The 27,371-nt window shown below is 47.4% G+C and overlaps 1 protein-coding gene across 6 annotated transcripts in view; it reads right to left on the bottom strand.

Annotated features, from left to right (window-relative positions):
• Positions 1–27,371, bottom strand: part of LOC130273041 (macrophage mannose receptor 1-like) — a 276,050-nt gene that overhangs the window by 207,142 nt on the left and 41,537 nt on the right. For all 6 annotated transcript variants that reach the window (XR_008843850.1, XM_056519198.1, XM_056519196.1 and 3 more), the window contains 2 exons: positions 22,194–22,342; positions 366–562 (listed from right to left, as the gene is read on the bottom strand). Coding sequence is in view for 5 of the 6 variants with exons in the window: in XM_056519198.1 (XP_056375173.1) it covers positions 366–562; positions 22,194–22,342 (346 nt within the window). In the remaining variant the exon portion in view is untranslated. The remainder of the gene's footprint in view (positions 1–365; positions 563–22,193; positions 22,343–27,371) is intronic.

The raw sequence follows: 27,371 nt of genomic DNA, 5'->3' as shown, positions 1-27,371 counted from the left end.
CATAGACAGTGATTTACAGCTCCCAGCAGCTTTTTCTTACTTTTATATGTAAGGATTTGCTTTATCTATATTAGTTATCTACTTATTTTTCTTTTATCCTCACTTTTTTTCTATTTTTGGATGACATTTTGGTGCCTTTAGAACCAATTACCAGGTTTCCATAGAGTTCTGGTCTCAACACACAATGCTTTCAACATACAATGGCCGTCCTGAAACCAATTAATATTGTAACTTGAGGGACCACTGTATATGGAAATCCAATAAAAATAAAAATAAAAAAGGCATTGGTGAACATCCAGACTATAACTCAATAAAACAGATCTATGTTTTTAAGATCTAGTTCTCACTTTGGTATATTTCCGCACCTTGTAGCATGCATGGCCTAGTGAACTCCAATTACTTGGACACGTTGGTTCTGCTGTTGTTGTCGGGATAGGTGGCGGTGGTGTCACTCCTTGTGCCCACTTTTTGCACACATACTTAGTCTTTTCTTCACAGATTATAACATCCCATAATCCAGCTTTGTTTCCAGTTCTCACAGCTACACAGCCCTGTTTTTGGTCTTTTAAGGATTAATGCAAAGAAAAAACAGTTTGAGATATTTGTACATAGTGCCCAATAAAAAACAATTCATTGTTATAAGTCTGGCAGCTAAAACCAGCATCAGCCACTGCAAGAGAATTATAATATTACTTCCAAATCTGAGCAACGTGGGCAATGCCATGGAGAGGCTTTTAGCAGGGAACATCACACCAGACCTCCTCCTGGGATTATGATCTGAGGTGACTTAAAGGGGTACTCCGCTACTCAGCGTTTGGAACAAACTGTTCTGAACGTTGGAGCCGACGCCGGGAGCTCGTGATGTCATAGCCCCCTCATGACGTCACGCCCCGCCCGCTCAATGCTGGCAGTGATGGCAGTCACGCCCCCTCCCATAGACTTGCATTGAGGGGCGGGGCGTGATGTCATGAGGGGGCAGGGCTATGACATCACGAGCTCCCGGTGCCGGCTTCAGCGTTCGGAACATTTTGTTCCAAAGGCTGAGCAGCGGAGTACCTCCTTAATGTACAGTATCCAGACCACTCTAGTCTTCACTCCAGGCAAACTAACAGTTTAGAGTTACATTGAGTTGGTCATGGAACCAGTGGTACCACCATTTCTCCCAAGTGTCCCAGGAGCTGTTTTACCATACAACAATGCCAGGCCGCATGTTGTTTGTACTACTGTGAGCAGATAGTGTGGCCTATATGTGCTACCATGGGCTGTCATCAAGCACATCTAGGACATTGTGGTAACTGCCTTGGGGGGTGTAGTGTAGTTGGGGTGTTGCTTCGGTATGTGAGGGGTTAATTTAACCCCTGTCACTTGTGACGCCAGGGTGGGGGTTAATACGCTGAGGTAAATCTTCGGCCTATCGCCACCCTTCCCAGGAACGATAGGTGCATGCTTAAATGACTGAAGGTCCACAATAGGGATGAACTTGAACTTGCATAAACTTTACTGAGGTACTTGTGGTACATCCAATTAACAGCAACAGTCTTAGCAATACAGTCTCTATACAGCACGGCAGTGATTGACAGATGCTGAGGACCATTGACTTATCCAAAGAGTTATTAGAATTAGGATTGGTGCAGAGATCCGTCCGGATTTAGGGGTCTATTTAGTTCTGGTGATCTTGTTGAGTTAATAGGGATTTAGATAACTCACAGTTTTGTAAGATGGCCGTTGCCGCAAGGCTTGGGCCTGGTTACTGCTGATGACAGCTGCGCAGATCCGTCCTCATCAGCAGCCCACGAGGAAAGAGAGGGTAGTAATGGCCGCCACTCCCTTATATGGGCAGGGGCAGGGCCCTTTTATGATTGGTCCGTGTCAGCTGTCACTCACCGTTACAATGCATGGTGGGTGAACATGTCACGGGGACCTCCAAAGGTCCTAAAGCAAAACCATAGGGTCAAGTGACCCACAGGTCCTGCTACGTTCCGAACAGGTAAATAACTAAATATATAAATTTTTATACTTATGACTATATAAATATTGAATAGAACTGCACTATACTTACTGATTAAGTGATAGGTGACAAGGGGAAAACTAGACAAGAGGGACCCCGATGTCCTAGGGACTCTGACTATGGGGACCTCTATACAGGTAATGTATAGGATACGGTACCGGGACACCACAACATCATTGGTCCTGCTTTCAGCTCAGCCAATCACTGCTCTGAGCCAAAGAGAGGGAATTCTTTGGAAACTGGCAGAACAGGAGTGTATCGGGAACCAGAAGATTTCACAGTGGGAGCAGTGTGGAAGTGAGGGAAGTATACTTTCTTTTGTTCTTTTATTCCACAGGGAAGCATAGAGTTAAGTGCTACATTTGCCAGGAAAAACCCTGATTCTCGTAAATTACGTCCCAAAATTTTTTTCCACCAAATAATGAATCAAAGTGCCATAATGTAAACTAGGTAAGCACAAGATATCTTTGTTCTGAGGGCTGCATTGTAAGATTGTTTAAAGGGGTACTCCGCTGCTCAGCACTTGGAACAAACTGTTCCGAATGCTGGAGCTGGTGACGGAAGCTCGTGACGTCATAGCCCCGCCCCTTCACGATGCCATGCCCCGCCCCCCCAATGCAAGTCTATGGGAGGGGTGTGACGGCTGTCACGCCCCCTCCCATAGACTTGCATTGAGGGGGGGGGGGTGTGACATAATGAGGGGGCTGGGCTATGAGGTCACGAGCTGCCGGCTGCTACCAGTGGAGCAGTGGAGTACCCCTTTTACCTCATAGACCACAATAAAACTTTTGTGTTCCATTGTTTCAACAGCCTTAAAGGGAAAATGACAGCAAGTTAGGGCAACCCTACCTGCTGATAGATGCTAATAGGGGACATTACCATAAGCATGGTAGCTATGCCCCTCTGAATACTAAGCCACCCCTGAGGAGACATTGTTAGTAGTGGATTAGTAGTGGGTGGCCATATCGGTGAACCAAGGGGTAAAGGAATGCCCCCAGTGCATAGAACTGCCTTATCTGCATACCAATAAAACTGATATTATAGATAAACAGTGCACCAGAGCTCCGTAAAAAAAGGTACTGTAATGCTCATTGTAACTGCCCCTATTAGCACCCATCACCAGTTTAGGATGTTCTAACCTGCTGTCAGTATTTCTTTAACATATTCCGGTTTATACACAAATATTGAACGCACCCTTTTGGGGTACATATCTTCATCATTAGAATAGTAGCATAGTTGAAGATAAAGCTGGAGCATAGGGTGAGGGAGAGGAAAGCGATCCTTCAGTTAGTCAAAGGACATAAATACATTCTCAAGAAAAAGAAGTCATACTCTCCTTAGGCCAGCCCTCTGCCAGTCCTGGAAAGCAGCTAGAAAAAACAAACTGGGAAACCATGGCGTGTCCCACACCGAAGTATACTGCGTAGCACCCTGAAAATCCCTAAAACCACACCTTATGCATTAGGAGAATAGTGGGGCAGCCAACTCCTGCAGTTTTAAACTTATATGCATCCAAGGACTCCTAAAAGAGAGGGAGTATGAAGGAATTGCTGCAGTAGACAGGCTGACGGCCCAACAAAGTCTCCATCCCACCCCCTAAGATGCTGTAATTGGGAGGAAAGAAAATACACCCACATCAGTCTTCCCCCAATGCCAATCCCCCATCAGTCTTCCTCCTCTGCAGAGTCTCGAACTTAATGCAAGCATTACAACCCCTCCAAACCAGCTCCCTAAACAGATTATTAATAGGGATGAGCGAATCGAATCTGACTATTCTGAATTTGTTACGAATTTCAGGAAAAATTTAATCAGCAAAGAATGCTAATATCGCCGCGATTCTATCGTGCAAATCACTTCATTAAACTCAATATACTGTGGTCCAGACTCCAGGGCATCTAAAATGGCGGATCCACATGTCAGGCCTATATAATCGGCAGCCATCTTCTGGAAAGTGACTCCAGCGTTCTATTGCAGAGAGAGTGGGACAGAGAGAGACACAGAAAAGCATTTTTACACAAGTTACATAGTTACATAGTTAGTACGGTCGAAAAAAGACATATGTCCATCAAGTTCAACCAGGGAATTAAGGGGTAGGGGTGTGGCGCGATATTGGGGAAGGGATGGGATTTTATATTTCTTCATAAGCATTAATGTTATTTTGTTCCAGGAATGTATCTAATCCTGTTTTAAAGCTGTTAATTGTTCCTGCTGTGACCAGTTCCTGAGGTAGACCGTTCCATAAATTCACAGTCCTCGCGGTAAAGAAGGCGTGTCGCCCCTTGAGACTAAACTTTTTCTTCTCCAGACGGAGGGAGTACCCCCTCGTCCTTTGGGGGGGTTTAACCTGGAACAGTTTTTCTCCATATTTTTTGTATGGGCCATTAATATACTTATATACGTTTATCATATCCCCCCTTAAACGTCTCTTCTCAAGACTAAACAATTGTAACTCCTTTAATCGCTCCTCATAGCTAAGATGATCCATGCCCCATATTAGTTTAGTCGCGCGTCTCTGCACCCTTTCCAACTCCGCAGTGTCCCTTTTATGGACAGGTGCCCAAAACTGAACAGCATATTCCAGGTGAGGCCGTACCAATGCTTTATAAAGGGGGAGTATTATGTCCCTGTCCCTTGAGTCCATGCCTCTTTTGATACATGACAATATCCTGCCGGCTTTGGAAGCAGCAGCCTGACATTGCATGCTATTCTGTAGTCTGTGATCTACAAGTACACCCAGATCCTTCTCTACCAGTGACTCTGCCAGTTTAATCCCCCCTAAGACATACGACGCATGCAGGTTATTAGTACCCAGATGCATAACTTTACATTTATCCACATTGAACCTCATTTGCCAAGTGGATGCCCAGACACTTAGTCTATCCAAGTCATCTTGTAACTTATGCACATCCTCTATAGACTGTACCGTGCTACAAAGCTTGGTGTCATCTGCAAAGATAGAAACAGAGCTGTTAATACCATCATCTATATCATTGATAAATAAATTAAACAACAGCGGTCCCAGTACTGAACCTTGGGGTACACCACTAATAACCAGGGACCAATCAGAGTACGAATCATTGACCACCACTCTCTGGGTACGATCCATGAGCCAGTGTTCAATCCAGTTACAAACTAAAATTTCCAAACCCAAAGACCTTAACTTACCTGTCAGACGTCTATGAGGGACAGTATCAAATGTTTTAGCAAAATCCAGAAACACTATTTCCACAGCCATTCCTCTGTCAAGGCTTCTACTCACCTCTTCATAAAAGCAAATTAGATTGGTTTGACAACTTCTATCCTTAGTAAACCCATGCTGGCTATCACTTATAATACAATTATCCCCTATGTATTCCTGTATGTAATCCTCAAGCCAAATTCCAGCCTACAAGCACTGATAAGGAAGGGAGAGAGATTGAGAGAGAATGTTCACCTGTGGGTGTATTACAGTAGGCTGTCAGCAGAAATTCTCTTCAAGCCCAAGTCCAGCCTACAAGCACAATAAGGAAAGGGAGAGAAATAGTGCACCTGTGGGTGTGTGGTAGCAGCCTTGGGGTGTAGTGTAGTTGGGTTGTTGCTTCGGTATAAGAGGGGTTAACTTAACCCCTGTCACTCGTGACGCCAGGGTGCGGGTTAATACGCTGAGGTAAATCTTCGGCCTATCGCCACCCTTCCCAGAAACGATAGGTGCATGCTTAAATGAATGAAGGTCCACAATAGGGATGAACTTGAACTTGTATAAACTTTACTGAGGTACTTGCGGTACATCCAATTAACAGCAACAGTCTTAACAATACAGTCTCTATGTAGTACGGCAGTGATTGACAGATGCCGCGGACCATTAGCTTATCCAATGACTAGCAGAATTAGGATTGATGCAGAGATCCGTCTTTAGGGATTTAGGGGTCTGTTTAGGTCCGGTGATCTTGCAGACTTTACAGGGATTGAGGTAACTCACAGTTTTGTAAGATGGCCTTGCCGCAAGGCTTGGGCCTAGCAAGTGCTGATGACAGCTGCGAAGATCCTCCTCTATCAGCAGCCCACGAGGAAAGAGAGAGATTTATGGCCACCGCTCCCTTATATGGGCAAAGGCAGGGCTGTTTTGGATTGGTCCATGTCAGCTGTCACTCACCGTTACAATGCATGGTGGGCGATCACCTGACTTCCTCCAAAGGTCCTTGAACCATAAAATCATAGAGTTTTGGAACGCATCACGTGACCCGCAGGTCCTGCGACACTACAACAAGGTAAGTACACTTTATTTATATATTTACACATTAAATCTGAATAATTTTAACTATGAAGGGGCTAACTATTGATGAGGACCCCACAGGTACCTAGGGACTCTGACTTTGGGGACCTCACCACAAGGTAACGGATGCAATCCGGTACCGGGACACCACAGGTGTATTACAGCAGGCTGCCAGCAGCGATTCATCTCAATCCCAAGTCCAGCCTACAAGCACTGATATAGAAAAGAGAGAGAGAGTGCATTTTTGGGTATATTACAGCAGTGATTCCCCTCAAGCCCAAATCCGGCTTAGGCTGGGTTCACACTACGTTTTGTCCCATACGGGAGCGCATACGGCAGGAGGGAGCTAAAACCTCGCGCTCCCGTATGTGACCGTATGCGCTCCCGTATGCCATTCACTTCAATGAGCCGACCGGAGTGAAACGTTCGGTCCGGTCGGCTCATTTTTGCGCCGTATGCGCTTTTACAACCGGACCTAAAACCGTGGTCAACCACGGTTTTAGGTCCGGTTGTAAAAGCGCATACGGCGCAAAAATGAGCCGACCGGACCGAACGTTTCACTCCGGTCGGCTCATTGAAGTGAATGGCATACGGGAGCGCATACGGTCACATACGGGAGCGCGAGGTTTTAGCTCCCTCCTGCCGTATGCGCTCCCGTATGGGACAAAACGTAGTGTGAACCCAGCCTTAGAAGAACTGATAGGGAGTGAGAAACTGTGAAAGGCCAGCCAAAAGTATACACCTGCTGGTGTTGTAAACAAATACTGTTTTAAGCTTAGTGGAGTACCTTGAACTCCCCTCATAAGTGCATACCACATATGCACATCTAAGTGGTGTACCATTTAGTTCCTGTTAAAGTCTTAAGGGACTAATTCAATGCAAGGCAAACAAAAAGTACACACCTGCTGGTGTTGTAGACAAATACTGTTTTAAGCGTACTGGAGTGTATTGTCCTCCACTCATATGCGGACTAAGTATGTCAGGCACAGAAGTGCCCGGACGTGCAAAGAGGAGTGGCAGAGGACTAAATTCACCAGGCAGAGGTCGCAGCAGACTAGGGGCGAGTGGCAGCAGGAGTCACAGCTAGAGACCTGAGCTTCCGGTATCAGTTAGCGGTCGTGTCTTGACCAGCATCTGCCGTTATCGATTGGTTAACACGGTCATCCACTTCATCACTGTTACGCCGAGCGCTCCGGGGCCCCGCTCCTCCCCGGAGCGCTCGCAGCGTTCTCTCATTCGCAGCGCCCCGGTCAGACCTGTTGACCGGGTGCGCTGCGATATTACTCCCAGCCGGGATGCGATTCGCGATGCAGGACGCGCCCGCTCGCGATGCGCATCTCGGCTCCCGTACCTGACCCGTTCCCCGTCTGTGTTGTCCCGGCGCGCGCGGCCCCGCTCCTTAGGGCGCGCGCGCGCCGGGTCTCTGCCATTTAAAGGGCCGCTGCGCCACTGATTGGCGCAGCAGGCCTAATCAGTATTCTCACCTGTGCACTCCCTACTTATACCTCACTTCCCCTGCACTCCCTCGCCGAATCTTGTTGCCATTGTGCCAGTGAAAGCGTTCCCTTGTGTGTTCCTAGCCTGTGTTCCAGACCTCCTGCAGTTGCCCCTGACTACGATCCTTGCTGCCTGCCCTGACCTTCTGCTACGTCCGACTTTGCTCTTGTCTACTCCCTTGTACCGCGCCTATCTTCAGCAGTCAGAGAGGTTGAGCCGTTGCTGGTGGATACGACCTGGTTGCTACCGCCTCTGCAAGACCATCCCGCTTTGCGGCGGGCTCTGGTGAATACCAGTAGCAACTTAGAACCGGTCCACCAGCACGGTCCACGCCAATCCCTCTCTGGCACAGAGGATCCACCGCCTGCCAGCCGAATCGTGACAGTAGATCCGGCCATGGATCCCGCTGAAGTCCCACTGCCAGTTGTCGCCGACCTCACCACGCTGGTCGCCCAGCAGTCGCAACAGATAGCGCAACAAGGTCACCAGCTGTCTCAACTGACCGTGATGCTACAGCAGCTATTACCACAGCTCCAGCAACAATCTCCTCCGCCAGCTCCTGCACCTCCTCCGCAGCGAGTGGCCGCTTCCGGCTTACGATTATCCTTGCCGAATAAATTTGATGGGGTCTCTAAGTTTTGCCGTGGCTTTCTTTCGCAATGTTCCCTGCACTTGGAGATGATGTCGGACCAGTTTCCAACTGAAAGGTCTAAGGTGGCTTTCGTAGTCAGCCTTCTGTCTGGGAAAGCTCTGTCATGGGCCACACCGCTCTGGGACCGCAATGACCCTGTCACTGCCTCTGTACACTCCTTCTTCACGGAGATCCGAAGTGTCTTTGAGGAACCTGCCCGAGCCTCTTCTGCTGAGACTGCCCTGCTGAACCTGGTCCAGGGTAATTCTTCTGTTGGCGAGTACGCCATCCAATTCCGTACTCTTGCCTCCGAATTATCCTGGAATAATGAGGCCCTCTGCGCGACCTTTAAAAAAGGCCTATCCAGCAACATTAAAGATGTGCTGGCCGCACGAGAAATTCCTGCTAACCTGCATGAACTTATTCATCTTGCCACCCGCATTGACATGCGTTTTTCCGAAAGGCGTCAGGAGCTCCGCCAGGATATGGACTTTGTTCGCACAAGGCGTTTTTTCTCCCCGGCTCCTCTCTCCTCTGGTCCCCTGCAATCCGTTCCTGTGCCTCCCGCCGTGGAGGCTATGCAAGTCGACCGGTCTCGCTTGACACCTCAAGAGAGGACACGACGCCGCATGGAGAACCTATGCCTGTACTGTGCCGGTACCGAACACTTCTTGAAAGATTGTCCTATCCGTCCTCCCCGCCTGGAAAGACGTATGCTGACTCCGCACAAAGATGAGACAGTTCTTGATGTCTACTCTGCTTCTCCACGCCTTACTGTGCCTGTGCGGATATCTTCCTCTACCTTCTCCTTCTCTGCTACGGCCTTCTTGGATTCCGGATCTGCAGGAAATTTTATTTTGGCCTCTCTCATCAACAGGTTCAACATCCCGGTGACCAGTCTCGCCAGACCCCTCTACATCAATTCTGTTAACAATGAAAGATTGGACTGTACCGTGCGTTACCGCACGGAACCTATCCTAATGTTCATCGGACCTCATCACGAAAAAATTTCCAGTTATCATATACACTGATCACAAGAATCTCTCCTACCTCCAGTCTGCCCAACGACTGAACCCTCGCCAGGCTAGGTGGTCGTTGTTCTTTGCCCGTTTTAACTTTGAAATCCATTTTCGCCCTGCTGACAAGAACATTAGGGCCGATGCCCTCTCTCGTTCTTCTGATGCCTCTGAAGTAGAGGTCTCTCCGCAACACATCATTCCTCCGGACTGTCTGATCTCCACTTCTCCAGCTTCCATCAGGCAAACTCCTCCAGGGAAGACCTTCGTTTCTCCATGCCAGCGTCTCGGGATTCTCAAATGGGGACACTCCTCCCACCTCGCAGGCCATGTGGGCATCAAAAAATCCTTGCAACTCATCTCTCGATTTTATTGGTGGCCGACTCTGGAGACTGATGTTATGGATTTCGTGCGGGCCTGTACTGTCTGTGCCCGGGGTAAGACTCCTCGCCAGAAGCCTGCTGGTCTCCTTCATCCTCTGCCTGTTCCTGAACAGCCTTGGTCACAGATTGGTATGGACTTTATTACGGACTTGCCCTCATCCCGTGGCAACACAGTTGTTTGGGTGGTCGTTGATCGATTTTCCAAGATGGCACATTTTATTCCTCTTCCTGGTCTTCCTTCAGCGCCTCAGTTGGCAAAGCAATTTTTTGTACACATTTTTCGCCTTCACGGTTTGCCCACGCATATCGTCTCAGATAGAGGCGTCCAATTCGTGTCTAAATTCTGGAGGGCCCTCTGTAAACAGCTCAAGATCAAATTAAACTTCTCTTCTTCTTATCATCCTCAATCCAATGGGCAAGTAGAAAGAGATAATCAGGTCCTGGGTGACTATTTACGGCATTTTGTTTCCTCCCGCCAGGATGACTGGGCAGATCTTCTACCATGGGCCGAATTCTCATACAACTTTAGAGTCTCCGAATCTTCTGCTAAATCCCCATTTTTCGTGGTGTACGGCCGTCACCCTCTTCCTCCCCTCCCTACTCCCTTGCCCTCTGGTTTGCCCGCTGTGGATGAAGTGACTCGTGATCTTTCCACCATATGGAAAGAGACCCAAAATTCTCTTTTACAGGCTTCATCCCGGATGAAAAGATTTGCTGATAAAAAAAGAAGAACTCCCCCCATTTTTGCTCCCGGAGACAAGGTATGGCTCTCCGCTAAATATGTCCGCTTTCGTGTCCCCACTTACAAACTGGGACCACGCTATCTTGGTCCTTTCAAAATCAAGTGCCAGATCAACCCTGTCTCTTACAAACTCCTTCTTCCTCCTTCTCTCCGTATTCCCAATCCCTTCCATGTCTCTCTCCTTAAACCACTCATCTTTAACCGCTTCTCTCCCAAAGTTGTTTCTCCCACTCCAGTTTCCGGATCTTCTGACGTCTTTTCTGTGAAGGAGATTCTAGCATCCAAGACGGTCAGAGGTAAAAGATTCTTCTTGGTCGACTGGGAGAATTGCGGCCCTGAGGAGAGATCCTGGGAACCTGAGGACAACATCCTAGACAAAAGTCTTATCCTCAGGTTCTCAGGCTCCAAAAAGAGGGGGAGACCCAAGGGGGTACTGTTACGGCGAGCGCTCCGGGTCCCCGCTCCTCCCCGGAGCGCTCGCAGCGTTCTCTCATTCGCAGCGCCCCGGTCAGACCTGCTGACCGGGTGCGCTGCGATATTACTCCCAGCCGGGATGCGATTTGCGATGCGGGACGCGCCCGCTCGCGATGCGCATCTCGGCTCCCGTACCTGACCCGTTCCCCGTCTGTGTTGTCCCGGCGCGCGCGGCCCCGCTCCTTAGGGCGCGCACGCCGGGTCTCTGCCATTTAAAGGGCCGCTGCGCCACTGATTGGCGCAGCAGGCCTAATCAGTATTCTCACCTGTGCACTCCCTACTTATACCTCACTTCCCCTGCACTCCCTCGCCGGATCTTGTTGCCATTGTGCCAGTGAAAGCGTTCCCTTGTGTGTTCCTAGCCTGTGTTCCAGACCTCCTGCCGTTGCCCCTGACTACGATCCTTGCTGCCTGCCCTGACCTTCTGCTACGTCCGACTTTGCTCTTGTCTACTCCCTTGTACCGCGCCTATCTTCAGCAGTCAGAGAGGTTGAGCCGTTGCTGGTGGATACGACCTGGTTGCTACCGCCGCTGCAAGACCATCCCGCTTTGCGGCGGGCTCTGGTGAATACCAGTAGCAACTTAGAACCGGTCCACCAGCACGGTCCACGCCAATCCCTCTCTGGCACAGAGGATCCACCTCCTGCCAGCCGAATCGTGACAATCACAAGTGACATCTGATACCCCCAGTCAACAGTCGGTGGGTTCCTCAGACACAACCCTCAGTTGGCATGGTCCAGGAGCAGTCCCTGTCCTGCCATTGCTTCTGTCCTATGCTGTTCCCTCCCCTACAGAAGTATCTTATGCTGTGGGTTCAGCTCCACTATTCAGTGAGGATGATCTAATAGAAGACAGCTACTGCCCAGCCAAGAAGTGGAGGAGACATCCGCCACTTCCTCCGCAAGGCGGGCAAATAGTGATGAGGAGAGTGGTGTGGGAGGTGGTGTTGCCAGTGTTCAGGCTCCTGAAGCAGATACTGTTGAGGAACCTGAGGAGGACATCAGTGACGTGCAGACACAACTCGATGATGATGAAACCAATCGCACTTGGGAGCCGGGTGCAGAAGGGGCTTCATCATCATCATCAGGTTGCCGGTGAGGCAGCAACTGAGCCAGCAAGGTGGTAGCATGGTTGGCAGTCAGCATGGTGGCAGAAGTGTCTAGAGCCAAACATGCACGGGGTAGACCACCTGCTTCGCGGCAGCCTACCTTCCTGGGAGGTAGTGAAACAGGGGTTCCTGGAGTCGGCGGCAGTAAAAGTCAATCAGTGCGGACTGTTGGTGGGAAAATCAGCTACTCGGTGGTGTGACAGTTTTTCATCAAGCATCCGGAGGAGGTTAACATGGCCACATGCAAGATGTGTCGGCAGAAGGTGTAGCGTGGCCAGGGTCCCAATGTTGGCACCACGGCCCTGCATCAACATATGCAACGCCACCATAAAGTGGCCTGGGAGAACCATGGCTCTGATGTAGTGCTGCATCACCCAGTGGCACGCCGCTCCCGATTTCAGCTAGCCATGGCTTCACCACCTCAGCCAAAGGGAGCTTTGTGTCATACCCATCTTCTGTCGCTCCAGATGTTCCTGCTCCTCCTACTTCCAGTCAGTCATTCCACCAGCAATCCATCGGCAAAGTCATGTCCAAGAGACAACAGTATGCGCCCACTCATCCAAAGGCACAAAAGCTGAATGTGCTTTCAAGTGGTGGACTCTGCCTTCTTCGCAAACAAATGATGGCTTGGGCCGAGCCGAGGTGGCGAAGAAGGCAGTACCAGCCCTGCAGTACCAGAAGGTGGTTGAGTCCTTGAGCCTGTTGGTGTGTACCAAAGTTCCCGGCAGTGCCGATGCATAGAGCTGAAACTACGGTCGGGGACAATACATGTCCTTTACGGCCCACTGGGTAAATGTGGTCCTGCAAAGCCACAACAGCAACTAGGACAGGTCACGCCACTTCCTCCTCCATGTTCTCAGGACGTTGATCCTGTGACAGTGTGCCACTCCGCCTCCTCATCCCCCACCGTGTCCTCAGCCTCCACTGCACGGACAAGTCTCAGTGCCCCTCCAGCATACCATGTGTGCAGGGCACGGCGGTGTCATGCTGTTCTTCACATGGTTTGCCTTGGTGAACGGAGACACACAGGGGAGGAACTGCTAAAAGTCATTCATCAAGAAATCCAGGGGGGCGTGGCTTGGCCGCTGACCGGAATGGCCATGTAGAGATAGAGCTCCTGCTAAGCATCGCCGAAAATACAGCTTTCACTGCCGATATCGACTAACAAACCCCACGGGGACCTAGCTGATGACTATGGCAACTTATGGCAGAAAATGCAACTCCAAAACGGGGCGCTACAAGCCGATGCAGCAGTTTTTTCAGGTCGGTCCTAAGAAGACGACTGAGAGCAAAGATGGCACTGAGGAGCACGCCGCGCAGGAACCCCACATGCGAGAGGCTAAAAGAACTAACTCGCAGAGAGGCGGCACTACCTGGAACCCATCCCGGCACAGCTCGGCAGTGGAGGGACAACCCCGCAGACTGCACTTCAACTTACCAGACCCGGAGAGGACTTCCCGCCGCCGCCATGGTGAGTCCACTCCTAATGACGCCCGGGACTCTGCTCTGAGTGAGAGTGCAACCCCCGCCGGGGGCCTGACAGCCTCGGTGGATGTATCGGCTCCCTCCATGTCCCCGCAAATAAGCCCTCTTAAACAACGTCCCAGGCTCCATGCCTCGAAGGGCCTGCCAGCCCTCCCTGATCTAGATGACACCCTTCCACTGCCGGAGCCTGACTTGTTTAACACTTACCCCACTTCTGACTCAGTTTTCTCATATACAATGCTAAAGGACATGCTACTGGTGTTCCGCAGTACCCTGCATAAAGACTTTAGTCAGTTACTCTCACCTGTCCTGGCCTCTATACACACTTTGGAACGCAAAATGGCCCACATAGAAACTAGCATGACCACCTTTGCGGCAGCGCATAATGAATTTGCTGACTCCTATGACGACCTGGAGGATAAAGTGGCGGCCTTACAATCGAAGCTTACAGATGCCGAAGATAGAAATCGGCGCAACAATATAAAGTTTAGAGGCATCCCTGAAGATATAGCGCCTTCTTAGCTTCTACAGTATGTTCAAGACCTTACTCACACCTTATTGCCTAATATGGAGACATATCATTACAGCATTGACAGGGCCCACAGGGTCCAAAAACCTTGCACGCTACCAGATGAGATTCCTAGGGATGTCCTGGCATGCTTTACCTTTTTCCAGACCAAAGACAAATTGCTCCAGTTCTCCAGGAAACATCCCAAACTCCCGGCTCCATATGAGGGACTTAAAATGTATGCAGATTTATCAGCCGCCACTCTGCAGGCTAGGAGAGATTTTGGCCCGCTTACTGGACTTCTCCGGGACCTTGGTCTGCCCTATAGGTGGGGATACTCGACTAAAATACTACTACAATGCCAGGGCCGGACCCTTGCCTTCTCCTCAGTAGATGAGGGTATAGACGCTCTACATTCCTGGGGCCTCCTTGCTGATGATGATCTTTATGAGCGCTACGCATCTTCCAATGGTCCCCCAGCTGTGGGCTCTGACCGGCCCAGATCTGCGGATGCCAACAGCCCTGGTTAACTGTCGGTGCTATGCAGACTGTTATATCTGCTTTTTGAGTATAGTTTCACACTTCCCATAGTGCTGGTATTCCTGTGTGTAACGTACCACCTGGTTCAAACTGTATCCTTCTACTGTCCGTCCTTTCTCCTTTTTCTTTCACCTTCCCTACCTTGTTTCTAGTTTTCTATTTTGTTTACTTAGTTATTGTGCTCTGACTGTGTCGGGGGTAGTGTGACATCCCTGTCTAGGTGTCAAGGGATACCAGTCAGGTTTTTAAACTTCCTTACAGCAGCCTCCCATAGTTCACTCCAACCTGTCCATTGTTAAGATTTATTCTGTGTATCAATCCAAGTGTTGTGTGACATCCCTGTCTAGGTGTCAAGAGACACCAGTCAGGTTTTTAATCTTCCCTATAGCAGCCCCTCATAGCTCACTCTAACCTGTCCAGTGTTAAGATTTATTCTGTGTAGCTTCCAGTTACTCCGTATATCAATCCAAGTGTTGTGTGACATCCCTGTCTAGGTGTCAAGAGACACCAGTCAGGTTTTTAATCTTCTCTGTAACATCCTCACACAGTCCATTACAGCCTCTCCACTGATAAGATCTCTAGTATGGGCATTAATATTGTTTCGCTCAATGTAACATCCTCACACAGTCCATTACAGCCTCTCCACTGATAAGATCTCTAGTATGGGCATTAATATTGTTTCGCTCAATGTAAACGGCTTCAACAGTCCGTTTAAAAGGCAGTTGTTATGGCGAGAGTTAGAACACAGGCAAGCAACAATTGCCTGTATCCAGGAGAACCACCTTTCGGCCACTAATACTCCATCTATTCGCCACAGAAATTTCCCACATGTAGTTTACTCCACCTATCGGTCAAAAAAGAGGGGCGTTTTAATAGCAGGTAGTAAAAATATTGATTTCCACATCTCAGATCAGATTGTTGACCGTAATAGCAGGTATTTGATATTGCTTTGCTCCATTGATGGCATTGACTACACTATTGTCAACTTGTATGCTCCTAACTCCCACCAAATTAGATTTTTCAGGAAGGTATGGCGAGTAATCAATAAACACAGGAAGGGGGAACTGTTAATCTGCGGGGACTTTAATACAATCTCAGACCAGACACGTGATATCTCCCAACCTACAGTCAGACGACGTCCCTCACTGACAGACACATTAAGAGACAACGACCTTTTTGACGTGTGGAGACTGCAACATGCCACAGAACGTGACTACTCCTACTTCTCCCCTAGATTCCATACGTATTCTAGGATTGACATGATTCTAACTAGCAGGTCACTTGTAGACAGAATTGAATCCACTGCAATCGGGGATATTACATGGAGCGACCACGCTCCTGTCCTCATGACTATCTCTGACCAACTGCCCAAGCACAGCGATTTTGTATGGAGAGCAAACACTCACATTATTGCACATTCCGAACACTCGCAGATGCTCGCTAACACCCTCTCTGATTATTTCCAACAGAACTGCACTCCAGATATGGACTCCACGACAGTCTGGCTAGCTCACAAAGCGGTCATACGAGGCAAATTTATCCAATTAGGGGCTTATCTTAAAAAACAACTCACTTTGCACATTGATGAAGCACTTGCACGTATTGCCACTTTGGAAGTCATCCAAAAGTGCAGACCCTCACCAGAGACAGCCTCAGACCTGATGAGAGAATGGGTCCAGTTGCACAAATTGTTGCTTTATCAGTGTGAAAAGAGCTTTAAAAAAACTAGATTGAAATATTATTCCCAAGATAACAAAACCAGTGCTCTGTTGGCAAAAAAAACTAAAGCCTGCTTATATTAAACAGAGGATCCCTGCTATGACCCACCCGTTTACTGGCAGAAAGGAATTAGCGCCCAGAGCAATTGCGAATGCTTTTAAAGATTATTATGATGCATTGTACAATCTTAACAGAGACACCAACGTTACACAGCCAGTAGCTCCTCAAATTGCTGACTTTTTAACCCCCTCAAACCTGCCAAAACTTTCTGTAGTAGCCCTGGACTCCCTAAACCGTCCGATCACGTCTCAGGAAATTTTAGATGCGATTACATCGCTCCCGAGCAACAAAACGCCAGGCCCTGATGGTCTGCCTAATGAATGCTATTCTAAATTTGGCGCTATACTAGTGCCACATTTATTGAGGGTGTTTGGAGGTGCTATGGAGTCAGGTTGCTTCCCACAAGAAATGCTCTCGGCATTGATCACCACTATCCCTAAACCCGGAAAGTCAACTAGTCAAACGGCCCACTTTCGTCCCATATCCTTATTGAATGGCGACGTAAAAATATACGCTAAAATACTTTCCTCCCGTCTTGGCCCTTTAATCCCCCAGCTACTGCACAAAGACCAAGTAGGCTTTACCTATGGGAGGCAAGCTCCTGATAATACTAGAAGAGTGATCTCCTTGCTACAACACTCAAAACACCACAAAATCACCACACCACAAAATCCCCACAGCATTCCTTACCTTGGATGCGGAAAAAGCCTTTGACAGGGTGAACTGACAGTACACATTCTCAGCCCTCGAGGCCTTTGGCTTCACTGGCCCCATTGTCAGGGCAATCAGAGCTCTTTACTCTAACCCTGCTGCTCGAGTATTTACGAATGGAGTATTATCTGACCAGTTCACCCTGTCAAACGGCACGAGACAGGGCTGCCCCTTCTCTCCCCTTCTTTTTAACCTATCAATTGAACCCCTAGCCCAAGCAATTAGATTTCACCTAGACATTAAGGGTATCCATGTCGGATCCCACAAACACAAATTGGCTTTATTTGCAGACGATGTCCTGCTGTCTCTATCAGAAGTTGAAACGTCCTTGCCCAATCTATTTAATGTAATAGCTAAATTCAGTTCTGTCTCGTATTACAAATTAAATGCCTCCAAATCACAACTTTTACCTTTTAATTTACCTGCTGATGCACTCCATACCCTCAAGTCCAACTTCCCTTTAGATTGGCAAGATCACAAAGTCACATATATGGGTATACAGCTTACCAATCCCACCTCCCATCTTTTTAAAGCCAATTTCTTACCTATGGCCAGCTCACTCTCCACATCGATGACTGAATACTCCAAAAACATCACATCCTGGTTCGGCCGTATAGCTGCATTTAAAATGATGCTACTCCCAAAGCTACTATACCTATTCCGCATCATCCCCATAGTTATTCCCAGGTCCTATTTTTGCTCGATACAGCGACAGGTGTCACAATTTGTGCGGGCCTTACGAAAACCTAGAATTCCTAAACATGTGATGACATCGCACAGACTAGTAGGAGGCCTTGGTCTCCCCCACGTGGAAGACTATTACATCGCTAGTCTACTAGACCAAGCACAACACTGGTGGTCCCTGAACCCAGACAAGTTGTGGATTGACATGGAGAATACCTTCTCCCACCCTTGCTCCCTCAAATCCCGCATACTGTTACTGACACGGAATCTCAATCCACCTACCTCACATATTACAGCACTTATGTCCACAGATAAAGCCTGGAAGTATGCCCTTAAAACATTTACATCAGACACAGCATGCTCCCTTTCTGACCTACCTCTGGACTACATAGAACACCTTATCCCTGATCTGGACCTCAAATTATGGGGCGTACATGGCATATATACTGCTAAAGACCTGATCAGTCCTATGGGTGACGTTAACTTTCCCTATCTGCAAGAGACATACCATCTACCACACAAAGAATTCTTTAAAACTCTACAAATTAGGAGCTTGGTAACCTCTAGTTTTGCAGCTGCACACAAAATGCCTGCTATCTGTCGTAGATACTTGAATAGCGACTCACACACGGAGGGAGGAATCACCTTTTTTTTACAACTTATTACACGACAAACAGACTATCGTTAAGCAACACTATATGGATAAATGGGAGAAGGACATTGGCCGGGAATTTACCATGGATCAGTGGGCAAATACCTTTAGTTACAAACACACCTTCTTTAGAGCCACTAACCACCAAGAGACAAAACTATTTACAGATGGTGCTTTACCCCCCCTAGACTACACTTGATAGACCCGACCTGTTCTAATTTGTGTTGGTGAGATTGTGAGGAGGTCGGAAGTCTTTTCCACTTGTTTTGGAGTTGTGCAAAAATTGAACATTTATGGAGGGGAATTGAGTTGCTTGTTCAAAGGCTGACACAGATCAAACACTCCCTGAAACCTTAGGTAGAGAGGAGAGACAGCACCGATCCAATAAGCATGTGCAGGTGATCATCCGAGAATGCCAACCCGGAAAGGCATACAGAAGTTCAGGGTGGATACAGCACCAAATAGCTGAGGACTCAGGCTAGTAGATGGAACAAGACTTTATTTGCCATCCATGTGCAACGTTTCGGCAATAAACTGCCTTTTTCAAGCATGCTTGAAAAAGGCAGTTTATTGCCGAAACGTTGCACATGGATGGCAAATAAAGTCTTGTTCCATCTACTAGCCTGAAACTTGAAACGGCTCTATTACTGATTGATTTGGATATGTTCTCTCCTGATGTCAGAATGCCCCTTGCTCAGCAGTTCATGTCCACAAAATTATTGCTTGCTAGACAATGGAAATCTAACCGCATTCCTACCCTGTGTGAAGTTATCAACTTAGTAAATCTTACCTGTGACTATGAGAGAGCGTTCGCGTTTGCACACAAAACTGTTCATAAATATCAGAGACAATGGGAAGTTTGGTTATCCAGCCCTCATTGCCCTCTCAGGCCTAGAGTTGGGCCTGCTTGAAGGTTCTGAGATATTTTTGCTATTTCTTACACATGTGTATTAGCCCGTGTTCTTTTGGACTATGTTCTTATACTGTTTTGTCATTTAGAGTGTTCCTCGAGTGCATTTACATTATGTGCTAATGTCATTATGTAGTGATGTTGATGTACATTACTCTTTATGTGCTTTTTCTTTGTGCTTTTCCCTGATTACTTTAACAATGATGATAATTGTGTTGTTCTTTGAAATATTTCAAAATAAAAACTTTTTGGAATAAAAAAAAAAAGAAATTGAATCATGGCTTACTCCACGAAAACTGGAAATGGGAACCAAGGTGACTGGCAACGGGAAGAACATCTTGTCTGCGCTGCGACAAGGAAGCCTGAGACATGCGAGAGTTTCCTGTGTGGGGCCTCCCTTTTTAGGGCGAGTAACACTTGCCAAGAAGGGAATAAATAGGGTGAGAATAGGGCCTTACAGGGGAATTTTTTTTACCCCCACCTGCTACAATGGACAATACGTTATTCCCTTCCACCTTTTAAAGGAAAGTGTTACTCGTCTTAAAAAGGGCAGCCCCACACAGGAACCTTTCCATATGTCCACCTAAAAACCTTGGGAAATGGCAGTGTTTGCAGGTGGAAACAGGAAGAGGTTCCTGTGTGGGGCTGCCCTTTTTAGGGCGAGTAACACTTGTCCAAAAAGGGAATTAATAATGCGATAGTAGAGACTTACAGGAGAAGTTTTTACCCCCACCGGTTACATTGAACCATGCGTTGTTCCCTTTCATCTTTTTGAGGTCTTTTCATCACATCAATACTTGGTGGTGCAGGTGGCACATGGTGTTTTTTGCACACCTTTCCTTTTGTATGATTTCCCAAAAATTTCGGGTACGTATATTTTATCCTAACAATATTATTAAAAGTTAAGTTTTACGAAATGCATTTCCTCAAAACTTACTTGTGCACACTAACACTTTTACAAAACAGACCATTTCCTTCTGCCTACCTGCCTCAGCTACTATTCTGATTCTGCCACCCGCCGGATGGCACACATCTGATGCCAAGTTCTCTTTTTTTCACCCACCTTCGTCACCGGGTATTGGTGTTGCTACCCACTGCCCCACTATGTCACCGGGTCACTTTCAGGACTCCTGATGCTGCTGATGCCAGCTCCAGGCGGTCTGATATGGCCACCTAGTTCTCCTTATGCTGATGCCAGCTCCAGGCTGTCTCATTCTGCTACCATATATTCTCCTCATGCTGCCGCCACCTCCACGCTGTGCCATTCAGCCATCATATGGTCTCCTCATGCTGCCACCAACTACAGTCTGTGTCATTCAGCCACTATATAGTCTCCTCATGCTGCCGCCAACTCCAGGGTGTGTCATTCATCCACTATATGGTTTCCTCATGCTGCTGCCACCTCCACGCTGTGTAATTCAGCCACTAAATGGTCTCCTCATGCTACTGCCACCTCCAGGCTGTGTCATTCAGCCACTATATGGTCTCCTCATGCTACCAACATGTCCACACTGTGTCATTCAGCCGCTATATGGTCTCCTCATGCTGCCGCCACCTCCACGCTGTGTCATTCAGCCACTATATGGTCTCCTCATGTTGCCACGACTCCATGCTGTGTCATTCAACCACTATATGGTCTCCTCATGCTGCCACCAACTCCAGGCTGTGTCATTCAACCACTATATGGTCTCCTCATGCTGCCACCAACTACAGGCTGTTTCATTCAGCCACTATATGGTCATTTCATGCTGCCACCAACTCCAGGCTGTGTCATTCATCCACTATATGGTCTCCTCATTCTGCCACCACCTCCACGCTGTGTCATTCAGCCACTATACGGTCTCATCATGCTGTCGCCACCTCCATGCTGTGTCATTCAGCTGCTATATGGTCTCCTCATATTGGTGCCACCTCCAGGCTGTGTCATTCAGCCACTATATGGTCTCCTCATGCTGCCACCAACTCCAGGCTGTGTCATTCAGCCACTATATGGTCTCCTCATGCTGCCGCCACCTCCACGCTGTGTCATTCAGCCACTATATGGTCTCCTCATGCTTCTCCCACCTCCACGTTGTGTCATTCAGCCGCTACATGGTCTCCTCATACTGGTGCCACCTCCAGGCTCTGTCATTGTGCCGCTCTGCAACAGTGATTCTAATAGCGACGCCTCTGATCTGCATGTCTTACTGAATAACAGTATTATTTCACTAACCCAGCACACACCCTATGTGTGTTACAGCAAGGCAAAGTGTTCTACACCCCTGTTGAGGTTCTCTGTAGGCCAGAAAGGGCCATTTTTAATAGTGATTTGCTGCAAATAAATTCAGACCGAAACAAATTTTTTGGGAAAATCCAGCGAACCGGCTGAATCAAATTTTTCAAAAATTCGCTCATCTCTAATTATTAATCTTATAAAAATATTGCAGGGACATCCAGATAGGAGCATTATGAAGTAAATAGAGCAGCTAGGGTATCCATATCATTTTTATAAGATTACTTTGCTTTGATCACATAGATGCTGCAGGCACTAGTGACAGAAGTGTTTAAGTAGATAAATGGCTGTGATCAGAGTTATGTCTAATTTCAGCCATTGCCATGTGAGGCCAGCTCAAGTACAGCCATCCTTCTGCAGCTGGTGGCTCAGGCACAGAAGCTGTGTCTGCATCTTCACTATGCCACACATTTATGGCACTGATCCTTGATCAAAGAAATTATCATCTATCCGCTTGGTTAAAACATTTTGGTTGGCAGAATGTTACATCCGCATTAACACTGACCATGATAAGAGCACAGCAAGTGTAGAATGGACTTACCTGGCATGTCAGCGTTCCAGTGTGTATACAAAACCTCTTGCCCATTGGCCCATTTATAAGTGTCCATATCCTCCGTATCAGAGAGTCCGGTCCAGAAATATTTCTCTGGTCTAAACCCAATCAGACTTGTAATATATTCCTGTTCAGCCCTGCAGTGAGAAGCCAACATTATGTCACATTTTATTATTTTAGAAAGATTAATTGTAGTTTGTGGTGCAAAAATGCCTTTACCAAAGCAAATAAATAAATGCAGAAAGAGAATACAAGGACACAATTCTAAAATTTATTAGACTTTTATGTTGGAATTTTTTCCTACTTAAATTTAATTTTTTGTATCCTAAAATAATACAATTTTCTTACATTCTTTTTGTATAAGTTCCTCAACTTTTAGGAGAGGAATCGCTAAAGTGCTATGGCCTCATGCATAAAGCCGTATTACAGCTTCCACAGTAAAAAAAAAAGCACAGGCCTGACTTGCTGCTTTTTTATGCAGCAGAAAATTTGCTGTAGTCGACATCTAACTGCAGATATTGATGCAGATAGAGAATAAACTACAGAGTATATAGAGAATAAACCACAACAATGAAAACTTCATTGCAGAATTGTGGCAGAGTTTCTGACTTCCCCATTTAATTTAGTAAGGAAAATCGTCAACAAATGTAACACAAAACACTGGTTTTCACAGCTTTTCCCCCCTAAGTGTACCACAAACAAGAAAAAGAAAAACAGGCACACTTGACACAGATTTGTTTTCCTGACAGAACAAATGTAGCACACTTGGGGGTTATTTATCAATGTTTTGCTTTATTGGTTTTGCTTTATTGGTTTCATTTTGAATTTTAAGGCAAATTAATGTCTAAAAAAGGTCTGCAAAAAGAGTTTCTGTAACGGCAGTGGAGCAGTGAATCCGCTGAACCTGTGGGGATGATTACGTGGGACGCACCAGGTAGCGGAGTCTAAGGTGCAGCTGGTTTTCACCAGAGCCGCCGCAAAGCGGAATGGACTTGCTGTGGCAGGCGGCACCTAGATCGCTACCCCTGATATGACTCCACACAGGCTGCTGAGGTGTTACCTGGTACAGGTAGGATGAGGCAATCTCTTAGTCAGGACAGGAAAGAGGTCAGGGCAGGCGGCACAGAAGCAAGTTCAGGTCACAAAGCAAGAGGTCTGGAACACTGTAGAAAACACACAACTGAAATGTTTTCTCTAGGGCTGTGAGCACAAAGATCCGGAAAGGGGAAACAGGAAGTGCTTACTCTTATAGTGTCAGCAAGCAGCAGTAACCAATTAAGGGCGTCCTGGCCCTTTAAACCATAGAGAGCTGGCACGCGCACGCCCTAGAGGGCGGGTACACACACGCCAGCGACCTGGGACAGCGGAGGAAGCAGGAGGTGAGTAATGGCCCAGCGTTCGCATGCAAGTGCGTCCCACAATGCGAACGGCGGCACTGTTGGTGGAGGAAGATGGGGCAGGAGAGCTCTCACGGCCAGCATGTCTGGACAGAGCGCTAGTTGTAACAGTAACCCCCTCTTTGGTCTCTCCCTCTTTTTAGGTCACAGAAAATTAAGGACCAGTTCATTGTCCAAAATATTCTCCTCTGGCTCCTAGGACCTTTCCTCCGGACCACACCCCTTCCAGTCCACTAGAAAATAACGTCTCCCTCTTAAGGTCTTCGTCGCCAGAATCTCCTTAACTTCGAAGACATCAGAAGAACCAGACACGGGAGTGGAAACAATATCTTTTTTTGAAAACCGATTGATAACAACTGGCTTGAGAAGGGAGTCAAGAAAATAATTAGGAATACGTAGGGAGGAAGGCTGACGGAGCTTGTATGAAACCGGATAAATTTTTTGCAAAATTTCGAATGGTCACACGAATCTAGGGCCAATTTGTAGCTGGGAACCATGAAACCCGAGACAAGACAAAATGACAAAGATAATCTCCCAGGATTTGATTTACTCTTTCTACCTGGCTGTTGGTCTGGGGATGACAAGTAGAAGAAAAGTCTAGCTTGATTTTTAGACATGAAAAGAGGGCCCGCCAGAACTTGGAAAGTAATTGCAGCCCACGATCCGAAACAATGTGAGTAAGAAGGCCATGTAAGTGAAAGATATTTTGAAGAAAGTGTTTCGCCAGCTGTAGAGCAGGTGGAAGACCAGGTAAAGGAATGAAATGAGCCATCTTAGAGAACCGATCTACAACCACCCAGATGACCGTATTGCTACAGGAAGGTGGCAGATCGGTGATAAAGTCCATAGCAATGTGACACCATGGAGTTTCCAGAATAGGCAAAAGCTGTAAGAGTCCTGCAGGTCTCTGCAGTGGAGTCTTGTCACGGGCACAGATAACACAGGAATGGACAAATATTGTGACATTGCGTTCTAGGTGTGGCTACCAATAATGCTGAGAGATTAACTGGAAGGACTTCCGTACTCCTGAATGTCCAGCCAATAAAGAGAAATGTTTCCAGTTCAAAACTCTACATCTCAGTTTAGGTGGCACGAAGGATCTTGCTGGTGGAACCTGCTGGAGGTCAACTGGAGCAGCAGAAATCAAACGCTCAGGTGGTACAATATGCTGTTGAGTGGAATCTAGCCCAACCACATGAGAGGACCTAGAGAGGGCATTGGCTCGGACATTCTTATCAGCCGGACCGAAATGAATTGTGACAACTTGCGCTTCGGCCACTCACTCTGGCCGTGAGCACATTGTCCCCTTCTCTTCCCCGCCAGCGGGGCTGGGATTTGCATCGCTCACCTCTGACCTCTGCAGCTTCCTCTCCTCACCCCCTAGGGTGCACGCGTGCCGGAGCTCTAAGATTTAAAGGGCCAGTGCACCCATAATTATCCATTGCACCTGTCACACTGTTATAAGTTTCTGCACCTCCCACATACCCCTGCCGGATATTTGTTGCCCTATTGCCTGCAAGAAAGTGTTCCTGTGTGTTGCCTTGCCATTATCTGACCTCATTGTTCCGTGACCTGACCTTGCTCCTTTGCCGCCTGCCTACTGACCTCCTGCTACGTTCCTGACTACGCTCATGTGCCGCCTGCCCTGACCTTTTGCTATCCTGACCACTAGTTGCGATATCCTATCTGTGCCTTGAACCTCGTCAGCCACCTATGTGGACGAGTCATGCCAGGGGTAGCAACCTGGGTGCCGTCTGCCGCTGAAAGTCCATCCCGCTTTGCGGCTTGCTCTGGTGAAAACCAGCGGCACCTTAGACCCCGCTCCCTAGTACGGCCTGTGTCATCTGCCACACAGGTCCAGCGGATCCACTACCACAAGTGTTTCTGTCTACTGAACCGTGAGTGTTACATGAATAAAGAAGTTAAATCTGGAAAAGAAAAGAGACCATCTAGCCTGCCGAGGGTTCAGGCGCTGAGCAGACTGAAGATATAAGACATTCTTATTACAGTTCTTTTTCGTGAGAGCCACAATCGGGACAACCAAGGAAGAAAAATGTGGAATGAACTGATGATAATAATTGTCAAAGCCCAAAAAGCGTTGTATAGCTCGAAGGCCAGAAGGTCAAGGCCAGTCCAAAACTTCAGACAACTTTTCAGGGTCCATCTGCAAACTTTGGTTGGAGACAATATAACCAAGAAATGGAAGACTAGATCTCTCGCATAGACATTTCTCAAACTTGGCATAGAGATGATTATCCCTGAGGCATTGAAGAACCTGTCAGACATGAGAGTGGTGCTTCTCCAAATTGGACGAGAAAATCAGAATATCATCAAGATACACCACTACACATGTATAAAGTAAATTGCAGAAGATGTCATTAGCAAATTCCTGGAATACAGCAGGTGTGTTACAAAGGCCAAAAGGCATCACGAGAAACTCAAAGTGTCCATCACGGATATTAAAGGCCGTCTTCCATTCGTCTCCTTCACGTATTCAAATGAGATTGTATGCTCCCCTTAAATCCAATTTGGAGAAAATCTTGCCACCCCATAGACGATCAAAGAGTTCAGAGATCAAAGGTAGAGGATAGCGATTCTTTATAATGATTTTGTTTAATCCCCGGTAATCTATACAAGGACGGAGAGAACAATCCTTCTTCCCGACAAAGAAAAATCCAGCACCGTCAGGGGAGGAGGATTTTCGGATGAAACCCTTTTGGAGGTTCTCTTGGATATATTTAGCCATAGCTAGCATCTCTGGAACTGACAAAGGATACATTTTTCCCCGGTGAGGCGTAGTTCCAGGCTGTAGATCAATTGGACAGTCATAAGAATGCTGTGGTGGAAGAGACTCGGTCTGCTTTTCGCAGAACACACCTGAGTCATCCTGATAAGGAAGAGAAAGCCTTGGCATAGAAGGAGGCGAAGAGACAGTCTTAGGCTGGGTAGACTCAAGACAGTGGTTTTGGCAAAAAGGTCCCCAACGAGTGACCTCACGAGATTTCCAGGCGAGACGTGGAGTGTGACGTTGAAGCCAAGGAAGACCAAGAAGAAGCTCTGAAGTACACTGAGGAAGCAAGTAGAACTCTATCTTCTCCTTATGTAAGACTCCTACTTGTACGATGAGAGGTTCAGTGCGGAAAAGCACCGTACAATTAAGGTTTTCTACATTGATAGAAGAGATATACAAAGGTTTAGCAAGCCGCGTCATAGGGAGACAATGTATATGGACCAAGGAAGCAGCAATAAAATCTCCTGTGGAACCTGAGTCCAAAAAGGCTGAGGCGAAGAAAGATGTTTTAGAAGAGGTATAGACTTGGACAAGCATGGTCAAATAAGGAGAGGTAGTATTCACACCCAGGGATACCTCTCCTACGTGCCCTAGGTGCAAGCGCTTCCCAGACGCTGTGGAGATAAAGAACAGTCTTTGAGAAAGTGCTCCAGACTGGAACAATAGAGGTATAAATTCTCACTGCGTCGATGGATTATTTCCTGCTGTGTTAGCTGAGTTTGATTTACTTGCATAGCCTCTTCGGCCGAAGGCAATGGAGACGATAAAGGAGAACATTGGAACATGGGTGCCAGACAGGGAAATTGCCGTGTACAGACAGGTTCCCTCTCCAAACGAAGTTCTTCCTGGCTCTCGGCAAAATGCACATGAATCCGAGTGGCCAAAAGGATTAATTCACTTAGGGTAGACGGAGGATCTCGTGCAGAGAGAGCGTCCTTGATTCTACTAGAAAGTCCTTTTTTGAATGTAGCACACAAG

Source organism: Hyla sarda, chromosome 5 (genome assembly GCF_029499605.1).
Source record: "Hyla sarda isolate aHylSar1 chromosome 5, aHylSar1.hap1, whole genome shotgun sequence".
NCBI lineage: Eukaryota > Metazoa > Chordata > Amphibia > Anura > Hylidae > Hyla > Hyla sarda.
The sequence above is the reverse complement of the archived record's forward strand: the minus strand, read 5'-3'. Positions and strand labels throughout refer to the sequence as shown.